Source organism: Ursus maritimus, unplaced genomic scaffold (assembly GCF_017311325.1).
Source record: "Ursus maritimus isolate PB19 unplaced genomic scaffold, ASM1731132v1 scaffold_22, whole genome shotgun sequence".
Lineage (NCBI taxonomy): Eukaryota > Metazoa > Chordata > Mammalia > Carnivora > Ursidae > Ursus > Ursus maritimus.
This window is the reverse complement of record NW_024424675.1, coordinates 22,408,918-22,427,148: the sequence shown is the minus strand read 5'-3', so window position 1 is coordinate 22,427,148 and position 18,231 is coordinate 22,408,918. Positions and strand designations below refer to the sequence as shown.

The 18,231-nt window shown below is 42.0% G+C and overlaps 1 protein-coding gene and 1 non-coding gene across 2 annotated transcripts in view; one reads left to right on the top strand and one right to left on the bottom strand.

The window, feature by feature from the left end:
• The window catches only part of TM9SF4 (transmembrane 9 superfamily member 4), a 52,393-nt gene extending 35,189 nt beyond the window's left edge, over positions 1 to 17,204 (bottom strand). The window contains exon 1 of the mRNA XM_008703226.2: positions 16,516 to 17,204. Within this exon, the coding sequence (XP_008701448.1) occupies positions 16,516 to 16,530 (15 nt within the window). The 5' untranslated portion in view covers positions 16,531 to 17,204. The remainder of the gene's footprint in view (positions 1 to 16,515) is intronic.
• Positions 8,447 to 8,549, top strand: LOC121104668. Its single transcript, XR_005837018.1, has one exon. It is a non-coding gene; the product is annotated as a U6 spliceosomal RNA (small nuclear RNA).
• Positions 17,205 to 18,231: the final 1,027 nt, after the last annotated feature.

Sequence of the window (18,231 nt, the reverse complement as noted above, 5' to 3'; positions counted from 1 at the left end):
ACACAAAAAACAGTGTCTAGAAACAGAGAAGGCCATTATATAATGACAAAAGGGTCAACTCAACAGGAAGATATAAGAGATATAAATACATACATACCCAACATCAGAGCACCTAAATGTATAAAGCCAATATTGACAGATCTGAAGGGAGAAATTGACAGCAACACAATAATAGTAGGGAACTTGAATATCCCACTTAAAATAATGGCTAGAACATCTGGACAGAAAATCAATAAACAGCTGACTCAAAAAAAACTGCAGACCAAATGAACTTAACAAACATATATAGAACCTTCCACCTGATAGCAGAAGAATATACATTCTTCTCAGGTACACACAGAACATTCTCCAGGACAGATCACATGGTAGGTTCACAAAATAAGTCTTAACAAATTTAAGAAGACCAAACCACTCCATCACTCTTTTCTGATTGCAATGGAATAAAACTAGAAATCAATAACAAAAAATGGGAACTAGGCAAATATGTGAAAATTAAACAACACACTCCTGGGCGCCTGGGTGGCTCAGTCACTGGGCGTCTGCCTTCAGCTCAGGTCATGATCCCAGCATTCTGGGAGCCCCACATCGGGCTCCCTGCTCAGTTGGGAGCCTGCTTCTCCCTCTCCCACACCCCTGCTTGTGTTCCCTCTCTCGCTGCCTCTCTGCCAAACAAATAAATAAAAATCTTAAAAAAAAAAAACCAAAAACACACTCCTAAACAACCATTGGGTCAAAGAGGAAATCAAATGAGAATTTAAAAGTACCTCAGACAAAAGAAAATAAAAATGAAACATACCAAAACTTACAGAATGCAACAAAAGCAGTATCAGGAGTAAACTGCTACATTAAAAAAAAAAAAAAAAAAATCCCAAAAAACCTAACTTAACACCTCAGGGATCCAGAAAAATAACAAATGAAGCCCAAAGTTTGCAGAAGAAGGAAATAATAAAGATTAAGCAGAAATAAATAAAAAGAAGAATTTTAAAAACAGAAAAAACCCTACAACAGAGGTGAGTTGGTTTTTTTTGAAAAGATAAAAATCAACAAACTAAGTGAAACGAAATGAAATTTAGCAGCACCAACGAGAGAAAAAGAGGGAAGGCTCAAATAAAATCAGAATTGAAAGAGGAGGCAGTATAACGGGCGCCAAAGAAATAAAAAGGATTATAAACAATCATACATCAACAAATTGGGTAACTTAGAAGAAATGGATAAATTCCTAGAAACACGTATAATCTCCTAAAACAGAATCAAGAAGAAACAGAAAACCAAAACAGACCGATAAATAAGGGGGACTGAATCAGTAATCTAAGACTACCATTCACAGGTGAATTCTCCCAAATGTTCAATAAAGAATTCTTCTTAAACTCTTCCAAAAATAAAAGAGGGAATACTTCCAAACTCATTTTATGAGGTGAGCATCACCCTGATACCAAAACCAGACAAAGGTACCAAGAGAAACCTATAGGCCAATATCCTTGATGAACGCAGATGCAAAACTTCTCAGTAAAATACTAGCAAGCTGAATTTAACAGCACATTACAAGAAGCGTACACCAAAATCAAGTGGGATTTATCCCTGGGACACAAGGATGGTTCAATACATGCAAATCAATCAGTGTGATACACCACATTAATAAAATGAAAGAAAAAACCACACGATCATCTCTATAGACACAGTGAAAGAGTATGACAAAGTTCAACATCCATTCATGATTTCAATTCTCAACATAAAAGGTATAGAAGGAATTTACCTCAACACAATAAAGGCCATATATGAAAAGCCCACAGTTGACATCATTATTTCTTGCTAATCAAAATTTTTCTCTCCCAGAAAGCCAGATACCAGGCCTTTTTGCCTTATCTAATATGTGATTTGAAGCCAGGGCAGAGGATTACAATCTGTAGTCATCAAGCCAATTAAATCTAAGAAGTTACTCCAATTCTACCTTCTTGTGAAACAGAATCCTCCAATCTTAGCAGAGAGAGGCTGCCCTGGACAGTTGAAGGGCTCCCTGACAGCTTAGACAGTTGAAAGACTCCAAGAGGCTTCTGTTCCAAACTCTCAAACCAATAGCATGAGTACACACACAAAAACCAAAAACAAACAAAAAGACACAAAAATGAGGATTATACTCACCCTGGTGGAAAACACCACAAAAAAGAAACAAGAAGCCATACAGTCATTGAGCACCGGCCAAGTAAGCACAAGGTACTGTGGCACACAGTCCTTTCCATTTACGAGTCCCTACTTTATGCTAAGCACTTACAAACGCTGACTTGCACCATTCCCACAACTACAGCTGCCTGGGGATTGCTGTCTCCATTTCACGGATGACTGCTAGTTAACTCGAGACCCAGAGATTAAATACCTTGCCCAAGGTCAGAAGGTAGAGGAACAGGTACGCTCTTTTCAGGCACGTGAGCTTCATTAAAAGATGATGAGCATGGAACGATGATCCTGATAACAATGGCAGCCAACACTGAATGATGACTGCATTCTACTAAATATTAAAACACAGGGCTATCCAAAGACAGAAAAGACTTAAACATACAAACTGAAATAGAAGTGTTAGAAGCAAATACAGATATACTTTTAAATATTTTATTTTATTTTTTAGAGAAGGGGAAGAGAGAAAGGGAGAGAGAATCTCAAGCAGGCCCTACACCCAGTGCAGAGCCTGATGCAGGGCTCAATCTCACAATCCTGAGATCTGGACCTGAGCGAAAATCAAGAGTTGGATGCTTAACTGACTGAGCCACCCAGGCACCCCAATACAGATATACTTTTTTTGGGGGGGGGGATATTTTAAAATTTATTTGACAGAGAGAGACAGCCAGTGAGAGAGGGAACACACGCAGGGGGAGTGGGAGAGGAAGAAGCAGCCTCCTAGCAGAGGAGCCTGATGTGGGGCTCGATCCCAGAATGCTGGGATCACGCCCTGAGCCAAACGCAGACACTTAACGACTGCGCCACCCAGGCACCCCCAGATATACTTTTAAACAATCTTGACATGGAAAGTTTCCTAAGAATGAAACAAAACCCAGAAACTATGAAGAAAAAGGATACATAGGAAGAAGGAAGAAAATTTTAAAAATATATACATCACAGACAAAGAAAAACACAATTTGGGTAAAAATATTTACCACACACCACAGACAAAGGACTATTCCTTCAGTATACCAAAAGCTCTGATAAACCAATCAAAGACAACCCAAAAGTATATGAATGGGCAGTTAAAAAAAAAAAAAAGCACAAAAGGCCAAACACAAAAAGATGGTCAACATCATTCGTAACTTAAAAAATGCAAATCAAAATAATGGCATCTGATTTTTTTACCCATTAGAGTCATAAGGCTTTAAAAAATTTGAATATACTAAATACAGATAAACTGGTACAGTGTTTGGGGAGGGCAATTTAGCCCTCCATACTTAAATGGAAGGTAGAATCATTTTTGAAGGACTCCCAGCATAAGTTATAAATTATAAAATAAATAAGACGTACAGCAGTGAGTGTATAGTATAATCTCACTCATCTAAAAAAAAATTTTTTTTAAACCTGTACCAAAGCCAAAGACATCACAAGAAAAGGAAACTTACATATAGTCCTCATGAAAACAGACGGAAAAAATCCTTAACAAAATATTAGCAAATCATATCCAGCAATATATAAAAAGGTTTATACATCATGACCAAGTGGGGTTTACCCCAAAAATGCAAGGTTGGCTCAATATCTGAGCCAATGTACCCATATAAATAAATGACAAAACCACACAATCTGGGGTGCCTGGATGGCTCAGCTGGTTGAGCATCTGCCATCGGCTCAGGTCATGATCTCAGGATCCTGGGATCAAGCCCCACATCGGGCTCCCTGCTCAGTGGGGAGCCTGCTTCTCCCTCTCCCACTCTCTCTGTCAAATAAATAAATAAATAAATAAATAAATAAAATCTTAAAAAACAAAACCCCAAAACAAAACCCCAAAATCTTCACAAAGTAAAAGCACTTGACAAAATCGAACACATATTCATGGTAAAACCTCCCAACAAATTAAGAATAGAAAGGAACTTCCTCAATCAGATAAAGAGCAGCTATGAAAAACCCACAGCCAACATCATACTTAATGGTGAAAGACTGAATGCTTCTTCCTAAGATGACTGACAAGGCAAAGATGTCCACTCTTGTCATTTCTATTCAACACTGTGCTACATAAATGCAAATAATGTGCACTGAAGCAAATAATTAATTAATTAAAGGCATCCATATTGAAAAGAAGTAAAGGATCTTTTACTTGTAGATCACATATCTTGTATTTACAAAATCCTAAGGAACCCCCGAAACAAGTACTAGAACTAATAAAGTAGGGTCAGAAACTACAAGATCAACATATAAAAATTAACTGTATTTCCACATACTAGCAACAAACAACCCCAAGATTAAATTAAGAAAATAGCTCCATTTATGGGGCGCCTGGGTGGCTCAGCTGTTAAGTGTCTGCCTTTGGCTCAGGTCATGATCCCAGGGTCCTGGGATCGAGCCCCGCATCGGGCTCCCTGCTCAGTGGGAAGCCTGCTTCTCCCTCTCACACTCCCCTTGCTTGGGTTCCCTCTCTTGCTGTCTCTGTCAAATAAATAAATAAAATCTTAAAAAAAAAAAAAAAGCTCCATTTATAATATCTTCAAAAAGAATAAAATATTTAGGAATAAATTTTTTTAAAAAACTTCTGTACTGAAAATTACAAAACATTCTAAGTAACTGGAGAGACATTCCATTTTCATGGATTGGAAGACTCAATATTGATTGGATGGCAATTGTTTCCAAACTGATCTACAGATTCAAGGCAATCTCTATCAAAATCCCAGCAGGCTTTTTTGTAGAAACTGGCAAGTCAACCCTAAAATTATTTGGAAACACAAAGGACCCAGAACATCCAAAACAACTTTTATTTTATTTTTATTTTTTTTAAAGATTTTATTTATTTATTTGACAGAGAGAGAGACAGCCAGTGAGAGAGGGAACACAAGCAGGGGGGAGTGGGAGAGGAAGAAGCAGGCTCCCAGTGGAGGAGCCTGATGTGGGGCTCGATCCCAGAACGCCGGGATCACGCCCTGAGCCAAAGGCAGACGCTTAACGACTTCGCCGCCCAGGCGCCCCCCCAAAACAACTTTTAAAAATAAACAAATTCTAAGCTTATTATATTCCTAAGTTTATTATAAAGCTACAGTAATCAAGATAGTGTGGTAAGGATATGCATAAAGATCAAAGGAACAGAATTAAAAGTTCAGAAATCAATGTATATGTTTATAGTAAATTGATTTTCAAAAAGTTGCCAAGGCAATTCAATAGGGAAAGGACAGTCTTCAATAAACGGTTCTTGGACACTTGGGTAGCCGCGAGAAAAAGAATCTCATACCATACACAAAAATTAACTCAAAAGGTATCTTAGGGGCGCCTGGGTGGCTCAGTCGTTAAGCATCTGCCTTCGGCTCAGGGCGTGATCCCGGTGTTCTGGGATCGAGCCCCGCATCAGGCTCGTCCACTGGGAGCCTGCTTCTTCCTCTCCCACTCCCCCTGCTTGTGTTCCCTCTCTCGCCGTCTCTCTGTCAAATAAATAAATAAAATCTTAAAAAAAAAAAAAAAGTATCTTAGACCTGAATAGAAAAGCAAAAACTATAAAACTTCTGAAGAACAGTTACAAGAAAATCTTTGTGACCTTGAGTGAGGCAAAGATGTCTTAGATACAACAGCAATAGCATAATCTATATTTTAAAAATTAATAAAATGGATTTCATCAAAATTTAAAACTTATATACTTCAAAAGATATATTTAAAAAATGAGGGGTGCCTGGGTGGCACAGCGGTTAAGCGTCTGCCTTCGGCTCAGGGCATAATCCCGGCGTTATGGGATCAAGCTCCACATCAGGCTCCTCCACTATGAGCCTGCTTCTTCCTCTCCCACTCCCCCTGCTTGTGTTCCCTCTCTCGCTGGCTGTCTCTATCTCTGTCGAATAAATAAATAAAATCTTTAAAAAAAAAAAAAAAGAAAGATATGGACCTAGAGGGTATTATGCTAAGTGAAATAAGTCAAACAATGACAAATATCATATGATTTCATTTATATGTAGAATCTACAACAAAACAAACGAACAGACAAAACAGAAGCAGACTCATAAATACACAGAACAAACCAATGGTTGCCAGAGGAGGTGGGATGGGGGGATGGGCAAAACAGGTGAAGGGGATTAAGAGGTACAAATCTCCAGCTATATAAAATAAATAAGTCCAGGGGTGCCTGGGTGGCTCAGTTGGTTAAGCACCTGCCTTCGGCTCAGGTCATGATCTCAGGGTCCTGGGATCAAGGCCTGCTTTGGGCGCTCTGCTCAGTGGGGAGCCTACTTCTCCCTCTCCCTCTGCCTGTCTCTCCCCCTGATCGTGCTCTCACTCTCTAATAAATAAACAAAATCTTAAAAAAATAAAATAAGTAAGTCATGAGGATGTGAAGTACAGCATAGGAAATACAGTCAAAAATACTGTAATATTGTAATATCTCTGCATGGTGACAGAGGGTAACTACACGTGCAATGGTATGCATTTTGTAATGTATATAAAATACATCATCATGTTGTACAACTGAAACTAGTAATACTGAATGTCAATTCTACTTCAATTTTTTAAAATTAAAAAAAAGAAAATGAAAGGCCACAGGCTAGAGGAAAAATCTTTGTAAATCACCTATCTGATAGAGGACTTGTATCCAGAATACATAAAAAAATTCTTACAACTTAATGATAAAACAAACAGCCCAATTTAAAAAATGGACAAAAGATCTGTACAAAAGATCTATACAACTGGCTTAATAAGCACATGCGATGACGTTCAATATCATTCATCATTAGGAAATGCAAACCAAACCCACAATAAGGCACACCACACACCCACGAGAATGGCTAACCTCAAAGACACAGACGATAACAAGCGTGGATGAAGATGGAGAAACTGGAATCCTCATATACTGATAGGAATATAAAATGGTAAAGCCATGGGAAAGTTTGGCAGTATCTTTAAAAAAGTGAAACATAAACTTACCATACTACCTGGCAATTCCCATCCTAGGCATTTACCCCAGAGAAGAGGAAATAGTTCTCCATACAAAGACTTGTACATGAATGTTCCTAATAGCTTTGCTCACAAAAGTCCAAAGCTGGAAACAATCCAAACACCCATCAACTGGTGAAGGGAGAAACAAAATGCAGTACAGTCATGCAATGGAATAGTATTCAGCAATAAAAAGAAGTGAACTACCAATTCCTGTTACAGCACTGACGAACCCCATAAACGTTATGCCAAGTTAATGAAGCCAGATGCAAAAGTCTATATGGTCTATGATAACACTTATGTGAAATGCCCAAGAAAGGCAAATCTAGAGACAGAGAGATCAGCGGTTGGCTGGTGTGGGAACAGGGACTGACTCCAAGTGTCAACCCCTTGGCTGAAAGGGAACCTGCTGGGGTGACAGAAATGGTCTAAATTTTGTGTCATTGTGATGAGCACAAGTCTATACATTCACTAAAACTGAATGAACTATATTCACTGAACTACACACTTAAAATAAGTCATTTGAATGATAAATGAATGAACTATATTATTCATAATATTCAGTTCATAAAGTAAATGAACTATATTCATTGAACTATACACTTAAAATCAGTCATTTTATGGTGTTAAGTGACATCTTTATAAACCTGAAGAAGAAAAAAAACCAGCTCAAGGGAGTTCTTGCCACAGTTGAAACAAGTCTGGCAATACAATGGTAATTGTTGAATCTGGGTGATAGGTTATGGGAGTTCCTTATACTATTTCTTCTACTTCTGTAGATGTTGAACATTTTTTATAATAAAAAGTATTTTTTTTAATATACAGATTTTTTTTTAAAGATTTTATTTATTTATTTATTTGACAGAGATAGAGACAGCCAGCGAGAGAGGGAACACAAGCAGGGGGAGTGGGAGAGGAAGAGGCAGGCTCATAGCAGAGGAGCCTGATGTGGGGCTCGATCCCATAACGCCGGGATCACGCCCTGAGCCGAAGGCAGACGCTTAACCGCTGTGCCACCCAGGCGCCCCTAAAAAGTATTTTTTTAAACAGACATTTTTATGTGTACAAAAATGTTCTGGGGAAAAAAATTTTAATCAAAGACTTGATACCTTTGATGAATGAACTGGGAGTAGCTGGGTGACTTTCTTTTCTTTTATAGCTTTTTTATCTTAACTTTTTTCCATGTACATGGATCACCCATATTCAAAATAAAAATTTATATTTTAAGAAGGAGAAGGAAATGGGCTGCCTCTGAAAATACTTGGGCAAATTCCCCTGAAAATGTACAGAAAATGGGAGCTGTAAGGTAAGAACAATCCAGAGGGGATTCTGGCAACAGATATGTGAATAACCAGTGCTCGTTCCGGCAGCACATACACCAAAACTGGAACGATACAGAGAAGATTCGCATAGCCCCCAGGGAAAGACATGTGAGTAACCAGACCAGGTCAGTTCTTAACCGTAGGGAGAGTATTGTAGACCCCTCTGAGAATCTTGTACATCACCAGACCTAAGGTAGGACACATGGAATACAGTCAAGGATACTGTAACAATGTTGTATGGTAGTTACACTGTAGTAAGCATAGGTTTAGAGTTGCTGAATCAAGTTGTTGAATCACTATGTCGTGTGCCTGAAACTAATACAACATGGTGTGTCAACTATACTTCAATTAAAAAAAAAAAAAAAAGGTTACAGACCCTATTCCCAGAAAAAACACTCCAAACACAATCTGATGTATGATTCCAGGAGGATCAAGGTCCTAGAAGTTCATGGGCCCCAGATAAGACCCTTGTACTGGTTACCATTCAAACCTCTTGTGACTCTTTCACTTCATTACTTCTGCAGCCCAGGCAGCCTGATAGAGAATGTATGACCTGTAGTTTGTTTCTGTAAGGAAGCTGGGGAGTAGCAAAATACCTGCTTCTTGGGAAAGTCCTTTGTATCTTCCTTTAATTTTCAATTGATCATCATAGGAACTTCCATGTGAAGTTCAGTCTGAAAAAGCCAACTAAGTATTTAGCAAATGCCTGTTCAGAGCCAAGAAAGGAGTAGGAGTCCTAACCTGTGAACTAGCCCATTCAACATTATTTTGCTTCACTTGGTTTCCAAGTCACGAGACAGCAAAAGCAGCGTGTCAAGAAGCAAGGTGACAGCAATCTAGAAGCTCTTCATGCTGTAATCTAACACATCACTGTAGATATGGGTGATCTGGAAAGTTATAAAGCTCAAGAGACCCAAGAATCAAGGTCTTGCCCTCCCTATCTATTTTATTCTTGGGGGGCTGGGCATGTAGAAAAAACTCTCCCAAGGACCTGATGAAGAACTGCTAGGACTCGAAAGTACCCCCTCACCTCCTAAAATTTGCTCTACCCAGTTTGAGAGGTACGAACAATGAACTTCAAAAAAAAAAAAGTTTCCTCCTGCGAACTAAAAATTAGTTCATTCACTCACATTTCTCTGTGGCCAGAAGTTCACCTTTTCTCTTCTGGAGCCCCCTGCCTTGCAGTCTTCTTTCCCATAAATAGCATCACCTAGCGATTGAGTCTGGCCTGTCTGAACAGCCTTTCTGGTTCCTGGTTCCTAGTCCATACATTTCCTGCCGCAAAAGTAGCACATTCCTGAACAGTAAGCTAGATTCTTGTATTTCCCTCTCAAAGACAGAGTTACCATTTTAAGATCATGTAGTAACTGCTCCCCAGATTAAGAAAAAAAGGGAAAAAAGAAAGAAAGAAAAAGGCTGTGGGGCACAGTTTGCCAACAGTTAGCTGAAATCAATTATCCAATCACAATCAGTTAAAGCTCCCCAAGAACTCAAACACACATGCAAGATGGCTAATGACAGCTCAGGACCACTTACCAAGCAGCCGCCATGGAGCTAAAGAACTCACAGAGGAAAAAAGAAAAAAAAAAAAAAAAAAAAAAAAAAAAAAGAACCAAATTAGCCACAGGAGGCTCTGAAAATGTAGCCTTTATTTCAGAGCCCAGAGATACAGAGTTGCCGTTGAGCAGAGATACACAGAAAGACTCCAAGCTGTTCTCTGGAGTAGGGAAAAACCCGCAGGCAGCTGTGGAAGTCCAAGTGAAATTAGTAACTACCCTCACCAAGCAAGCAACAGACAACCAGACCTAAACCTTGAGGCCAAAAAGGGCAGAAATAAAACACAAGCACTGCACTGACCTTCCCTCTCCCCTTTGGGCATTTATAAAAGAACGCTCACTTAGTTGAAGCAACAGGCTTAAATGGTTCACCTCTGCAAGACTTCAAACTTTGGAATAGAAAAATTACAGAGAGCTCTCTTTGTGCCAGGCGCTCTCATCTCATATTTTATTTAATAATCACAATAATCCTTTGAGGACAGTGTCACCCCTCATTTTAAAAGTAAGGAAGCTGATTCAGTATGGGATAATAAAAAGTTCTGAAGATGGATCGTGGTGACGGTTGCACAACTATGTGAATGTAATTCATGCCACCGGACTGTATGCTTCAAAAACTTAAAATGATACTTTTTGATATATATATATTTTTTTACCACACATGCACAAAGATTTTTAGAATGGTTAACTGTGGCTTAAAAAAAATAGTTTGTCCAAAGTTATGAAATCAATCACAGTGTCAAATTCTAGCCCAGGTCCTTAGACCAAGCCTTAGTTTCTTCATCTGTAAAATGGGCTTTCATAAGGATCACATGGAATATTGGATGGGCATATGGTTTATCAACTGAAATGTACTGTGTGAGCAGAATTTTTTCCCCCTTGAAATCAGGTCACATAGGGGATTACCACACACCTTTAACAGCTTTTGAATTAGAATGTGAGAGCAGGAAACACTTTATAGAGAGACTATCTTATAGCAAATTCAAACACTTAGTGGGACCATGCACGTGACCCACACGGTGAAACCAATCAGAGTGATACAGGAGGGCACCGAGAAGGAAGTGATGAACTGGGTCCTATGTGGGGAATGCCCCTGATAGGGAATCTGGGCCCAAATTCTCAAAACATAATGAAAACCTAGAAGCTTTTAAATGTGAAATCTCCCAATTAAATGTTGGCGACCAACTCAAAAACTTGTAAGTCTGGTGCCAGTCAAAAGCAAACCAAACCAAACTAAACCAAACTACCCCAAATCCAGTCCACGTGAACATGTGGTCCATGGACTGCCAAACTTACAGCATCTGGTGTACCATGAGGAGAAACTGAGGCTCAGAGACGGTAAGTGACTTTCCAGGGCACCCAAAGGCCCCTCTAAACTGGCTTAAGAATTCAGTTCCAACTTGTGTTTTGATTTTGTTTTTTAAGAACTGCTAGTAGCACCCAGCATATCCTCTGAACACAAAACCTGGGGATTTCAGACAGTGGGAGGCCTGTCAGTTTAATGTTCAGGCATAGGTGAGAAATCATGTTAGGAAGGCAGAGAAGGAAGCAATGAAGAGGACTGAGATGGAACTGAGAAGCCCTGGGTGTTCCCAACAGTGCCCCATTTGGGAAACACTAGTGTCAGCAAATGGTTCAGGGATCAAAGCAGGTTGGGGGTGGTAGGTGGCTATCATTCGTCTGTGGCCAGATGGCCCTGCTCATCGTGGGTCCTTCCCACCTTCCTGCCAGTGCCCAGAGATCAAAACTCGACCTTCTCCAACATTCTGCGACCCGCTTCTTTAATGCCAAGATCAAAGGGGAACTTTTGTCCAAGTTGTAAAAGAGAAACCAAGAGGCAACTTAATGTTGTCTCAGCCTCCTCTGAACTTCCTGAGAGGATGAAGGCACGCCTTTAAAGGGACTGCTCGGAGAAAAACATCTGACCCAGGGCCTGGTGTTGGCACCTTAGCTCCAAGGACACAGCGGCTCCAATTCATGCCAGGTAGGGCAACTGGAGAGATCAAAGAGACAGCACAACCAATAGACAGCAGCTTGGAAAGACTACAGAAACTAGGAGCATGGAAAACAAACAAACTTAAATTCGAGTATTTTAAACTGCAGAAGTTTCAACCTGAAATTTTGAAACCATCAAGTCCAAACCTTCATTTCATATATGTCATACGTGGCTACAGACCAAAAAATGCCAAAGTGATTCACCCCAGGTCACACGGTGGATCAGTGTCAGTGCTCGGACTAAGCCCTAGACTGCGGCCTCCCGCTCCAGGACTCCACCCTCCATGGGCTGATTCCAGCCCACACGAGGGGCCCAGACAAGATGGCAACTTCCCGCTCATGGGACCGGTGGCAGAGTGCAGGCCTCCTGCCTCCTGTTCCAGGCGTCTGCCATCCAGACTTCGCCACGAGAAACAGTGCCTGTGCTTCTGACCGGGGCTGCGGGGGTTGCCTAGCACTGCCTCCATCTGCTCAAATGAACCTTGTGGTCATTCAGCCCATTCCCCTGCCTCCAGACTGGATCAAACCCAAATAACCCCAGACCACTGTCAACTGACCTAGCAATTCTACTCCTAGAGAGCAGAAAACTGAAAATATGTGTTCCCACAGAAACACATATGTACACATAAATGTTCACAGTAACATTCACAACAGCCAAAAAGTAGAAAAAAAAATCCCAATGTCCATCAACAGAAGAAAGGCTAAACAAAATGTGGTGTATCCACACAGTGGAATACTATGCAGCCACAAAAAGGAAAGAAGTCCCAACACCTGCTGTAACACGAACTTTGAAAACATTATTTTGTCTTAAAAAAAACAACAAACCCAGATACAAAACACCACATATTCTATGACTGCAGTTATATGAAATGTCCAGAATAGGCAATTCTTATATAGACACAAAGTAGACTAGTGATTGCCAGGGACTGAGGAGAGTGGGGAGTGGGAAGTGACTGCTAATGGGTTTCTTTTTGGGTGATGAAATGTTCTAGAAGTAAATGGTGGTGAAGGTTGCACAACTTTGTGAATATATGAAAAACCACTATACTGTCTATTTCAAAAGGATAAATTTTAGGGTATATGAATTATATCCAATAAAGGAAAAAGAGAAAACCTGGACAGTATGGACAATGATAGATGTGAGAGAAGCACACAGTTTTATTCTCCAAATGCAGGTTTCCAGACTCCTGTGATGCCTACAAACGTACTCGGAGGACAATTTCCAAGTTTCACCAAAATAATATTCCCCAGAGCATATGCCATAAACTCAGTATTTCCATAAAGAATGAGATATGAGCCTGCCTCTCAGCTAAGACCCAGATGGATCAACTCGGTATCCTGTAACTTTATAAAGTTACCTAAATCCACAGTAGGAGGGAAGCAGAAAAACTAGAGAGAACTTCTGCAGATGTCAGCTAAATCTCTTGCTATGGTGGGAGAAGTCTCGTCCTGCAAGTTTAGGAAACACCCACTGTGCTAACACACCTGAGAGGTAGCAGCCCAAGCCCTGGGAAGAAGAGCCAATGACTAAGAAAAGCAAGGGAGGGAAAAGCCCATAAAATATCTCTAGAAACTTGTATCTATAACCCTTTTTCTTTTTTAAAGATTTTATTTATTTGAGAGAGAGAGAATGAGCCAGGGGGAGCAGCAGCCAGAGGGAGAAGTAGGATCCCCACTGAGCGGAGAGCCCAACCCAGGGCTCCAGACCCTGGGATCATGACCTGAGCTGAAGGCAGCCGCTTAACCGACGGAGCCACCCAGGCGCCCCCTAACTTTCCAAAAACCCAGCCTGTTCCCACGGGTCACTGCATCCACTAGCTTAGTTCTTGGGTTGTATGAATTGCTACAGAAACTCATATACCCCAAAGCAGGTCCACACCCCACCATCCCCACTGGTTGTGAAACAGTTAATGTATACAAGGGTGTGGGGACTGTTCTGACTTCCGTGTAATAAAGTGCTTGACATAGGCCAAACTCAAGTCTATCTGTGACCCCACTTTGCCTGTTACACAAACCCCTCTGTAATAAATTCACTTCCATGCATTTTCACTATTGCATCAAACATAAAGTTTCCCACGTGCACTCTTTAAACTGGCCTCTGTGGCTCACTGTATACATTACATCCTCAGTTCCTTAAAATCAGTTTCTGTATCCACCATGAAAGCACAGGACAATACTCCCAAGCAACACGACATACACTGAATCACTGTGCTTTCCACTGAGCTTATAATAAAATCCCAACTCCTTTTCATGGTTTTCTGCAGGCTGAAAGCAAGCCGGCTCCCCTAATGTCATGTTCTGGAAGGGTGGGAAGGGGAAACACCCTAATAGAACAGTCTATTTCAAAATGCAGCCCATAGACTGCAACTGTAGACTGCAATCCAGGGCAATTACAGGCGTGCTTTTAGAAACACAGCCGCTCCTGCCTCTCTCCAGTTCCATCTTGTATCAATCCCTCCCGCCCCCACCCCTCACCATGCTTCAGCCCCTCCAGCCTTCTGTGTTCCTCAAATATACCACGCTCTTTCCCACATGGGTCCTTTACACTTGTGATTTCCTCTGCTAGGAACACTCTTTGCCTTGCCGGTTCCTTCTTGTCAGTCAGGTCTCAACTCAGGTCACCTCTGAAAAGACTTCTCTGACCATGTAATCCGAAGTAGTTGTGTCACCCCATTGCCCCCAGTCACTACCACTTCGCCTTGCTGTCTTCACAGCATGTACCACGATGTGCCGTTGTCTTGTTTATCTACTTGTTTCCTTGTTCACTGCCTGTCTCCTCAGACTAGATAAGCTCCACAACACTGGGCATCTTAACCCTCTACTTCACAACTACACTCCTAGGTCTTGGCACAGAGCACGCAGTTGTATATTTGTTGATTAAGTCAACATGTCCTAGAAATACGTATTACTAACTTACTACCTCTTAAAAGCCTCTGAAAGGAGGAGGAATTACCCAGTGCAATGCTATAAATGCCACTTTATCGTCCTTCTTTGTTATGGCAAGGGAGGGTGTGACTCCTCCCCCATCACATTCTTATACCATTCTTGTTCTGAATGTGGTCCAGAAAAAATTTGGTTTCGACATATCACTCATAGTTTAATTGAAATCTGAGACCACGGAAATCAGGCAAGGCTGGGAAATCTTTTACCTGACCTCAGGTTCTAAATAAGGAATCCCTCAGTAAACAAAAAGGATGTTATCTGTTGGTTAACAGAAGGAGGGAAACTCATTGTTGGCCAGTAACCCGCCCTTGTTTGGAGAAAGCCAACACCAAAGAATTTAAACAAGAATCTGCCTTTGCTAAAGTCAAATGTCACCTCCTTTTTTTCTGTGTTTTCCTTTGCATTCACTCCTAGGATAAAATTATCTGCTGAGGAAGCAATATACAGGAAGACCTAGAAATATCACTCTGGACGAAGTGACTTCAATTCGGGTTCTGGTCTCTTGACAAGCAGAATGTGAGCTGAGCTTCTGGAAGAAAGGCCACTCCTTCATAGTTCTGTTTCCAGGGTTCTGTATAGGAGCCAGTAAGTTCTGATCCACTTTCCAGGCACAGCTCTTTCACCTGCACCCTTATCCACACACAGCCTTCATCCTAACGAGATCCATTCTAATGAACTTTGAACTTTTTCCCTAAAGAGCTGCGTGCCCCTACAGGGGCACCCAAGGGGCAGACAGCCAGACAAGGCTACTAGAGTGTTTTTCAAAACATAGTTCACAGATCACCTGCATCATAATCACTGGAGTGCTTATAAAAGTGCAGATTCCTGGGCATCACCTAGACCTCTGGAATTAGAACTTTGGGAGTGGGGCTCAGGAAACTGCATTTTTAACATGCCTCCCCCACACACCCCGAGAGTCTTATGCGCAGTGAAGTTTGAGAACCAATAGGATAAAAGCTTTCAAGGAGAGAGGCAGACAGTTGATTCAGAGAAGACCCGATAAATGTTTAGGAAGGGTCTGGAGACAGAAAATGGAGGAGAGGGGTGTAAGGTCATGCTCCGGGGTGGCGGCAGTCAAGACCTGTGCGCGGTGGGGACACTTGTCGAAGATGGAAATGAGGACAGGCCTCTGGAAAGAATCTGAGACGGGGCTTGGGCTGGGAGGCTGGTCAGAGGTGAGGTCGCATTCGCGGACTGGTCAGGACAGAGGGGAGGCGGAAGGCGGAGAGCAAAGTCTGGACGTAAGGAGGAGGAGCGAGGGTGGGAATAATAGGGGACTCTTCGGAGGGATCGGGGCTGGGAAGTGAAAATTAGAAAAAGGGGGTCACAGGAGGCGGAGACCAAAGCAGCAATAGGAACCGGCGGAGACAGTCCGAGACCTTTCCTCCGACCGAGTGCCTCCCCCAAAACTCCGGGCCTTGACAAGCCTGAGTGCGGGGCCAGGGTCGGGTAGGGGGAGTTTGGGCAGGACAAGCCCAGTCAGGTACGTCCCTCAAGCCTGAGCTAGGGGTCCCGGAGGTGGCTCGGGCCAGGCATGGGGAGCTGGAAGGTCCTGGGATCCCCCGGAGGGCCCAGCTCCAGCTCTGGCTCCCGGAGTCTCTTTCACTCACCATCACCGTCGCCATCTTGGATCCACGTGTCGCCGTAATGACGTCAGCGGAAGTGGTGTTTCCCTGGTTACGGAGTTTAACTCCGTTGGGTGCTGCCTGACTTCAAACTCTTCTGTAGTCGTGGTCAGCGGAGGGGCGAGAAGACTTCGCTCCTGATCTGCAGCCCGGTCTGAGCGGTGAGGTCGCTGATGAGGTGACGAGCGGATGGTGTAACTATGGGAGCCATATTAAGTCCTGGCAGAAACTGCTACTCCTCCTCCTCCTCTTCGTCCTCCTCCTTCTCTTTCCCCCCCACTGTATTGTGGGTAATGGGGGTGTGCGTAACGCGCCTGTACTCTGGACGCCATCTTTACTATTGGCAGGAGATCCGTTGCCAGGGTTACCTGAGGCCTTGATTGGATGAGTGGAATTGGTACCAGGACTTCAAAAACCGCCCAACTCCGGGAATAATTTGTAATTAAATATATAATTATTTGTTTGACTACTTTACATCCTCTCTAATAGATTGTAATCACTATGAGGGTAGGATCCTGTCTTTTATTTAACCTTACTCCACCTTATTGCCAAAATAGGTTCGGGATTATAATAAATTTATGATGAGGATTCAATGACATAATGTTACGTAGTATGTATACAATAAATAATTGTCATTATATACTTATGTATACTTCTTCGGGTAGATGGCAAGTGCCCAATACAATACACTACTTATTAAAGGAATGAATGAAAAGCAGTGTATTTAGTAGAGGAAGACATCTTTGAATGTGGACCTCACCATGGTCTGGTTAGCTAAGACTGTGACCGAAATAAGTCACTCAATCTTCCTAAGCCTCAACTTCCAATATCTGGAAAGGGTCTCAAAGAGTCACAGTGTTAAAATTGGGAGAGGCCAGAAAGTTCATTTATTCCATGTATTACTGTAAAGTGGATACAGTACCAGCACTACCAGTGACTGTCTCAAAAAGTTGTTAAAAGAATAATAATGATTAAAAATAATCAGCACTTACTGAGCATTTGCTGTGTGCCACAGCCCTTAGCATTATCCTAACACCATTCATAAGACTTTCTTATCTAATCCTACCTCTTGGCAGGAGGACAGCTGAACTCTGATCCCCACCGTGGTGCTGGGTAGTGGATTGTCCACAAAGATGGCTGCCAACAAATCCTCCTGTCTTTGCCTGAGCATGCTGTTTCTTCCATCAGGAGGTAGATTCTATTTCTCTTCTCTTTGGATCTGGCTGGTCCTGTCACTTGCTTTGACCAAAGAATGTGGTATAAATGACTCTGCTGGTTCTGGTCTAAGCCTTAAGAGGCTTGGTGGCTTTGGCTTCCACTGTCTTCCACTGTCTGGCTACCCTGCTAGGGAGCCACATGGAGAGAGAGGGAGGCCCACCCAACTCCTCAAGATATTCTAGAAACTCCAGCTGAGCACGACACATGTGAATGAAGTCATCTTGGACATTTCACCCCCAGCTGAACTGCCGGCTGAATGCAGCCACATGCATACCCTCATCAACACCATGTGGAAGAGAAAAACTGCCCAGCGGAGCCCAGTTGTCTAAGATTTTGGAGTGGTTTCTCATGTGCAGTGGGTAATTGAAACACACATCCATTAACTCTTGTGACTCACACAACCATCCTGGAGAAGAGCAGAAAGATATCATCCCCAAGGGCGAGGAAAGATTAAGAGACTAGGAGGAATCTTCCTGGAGTCTC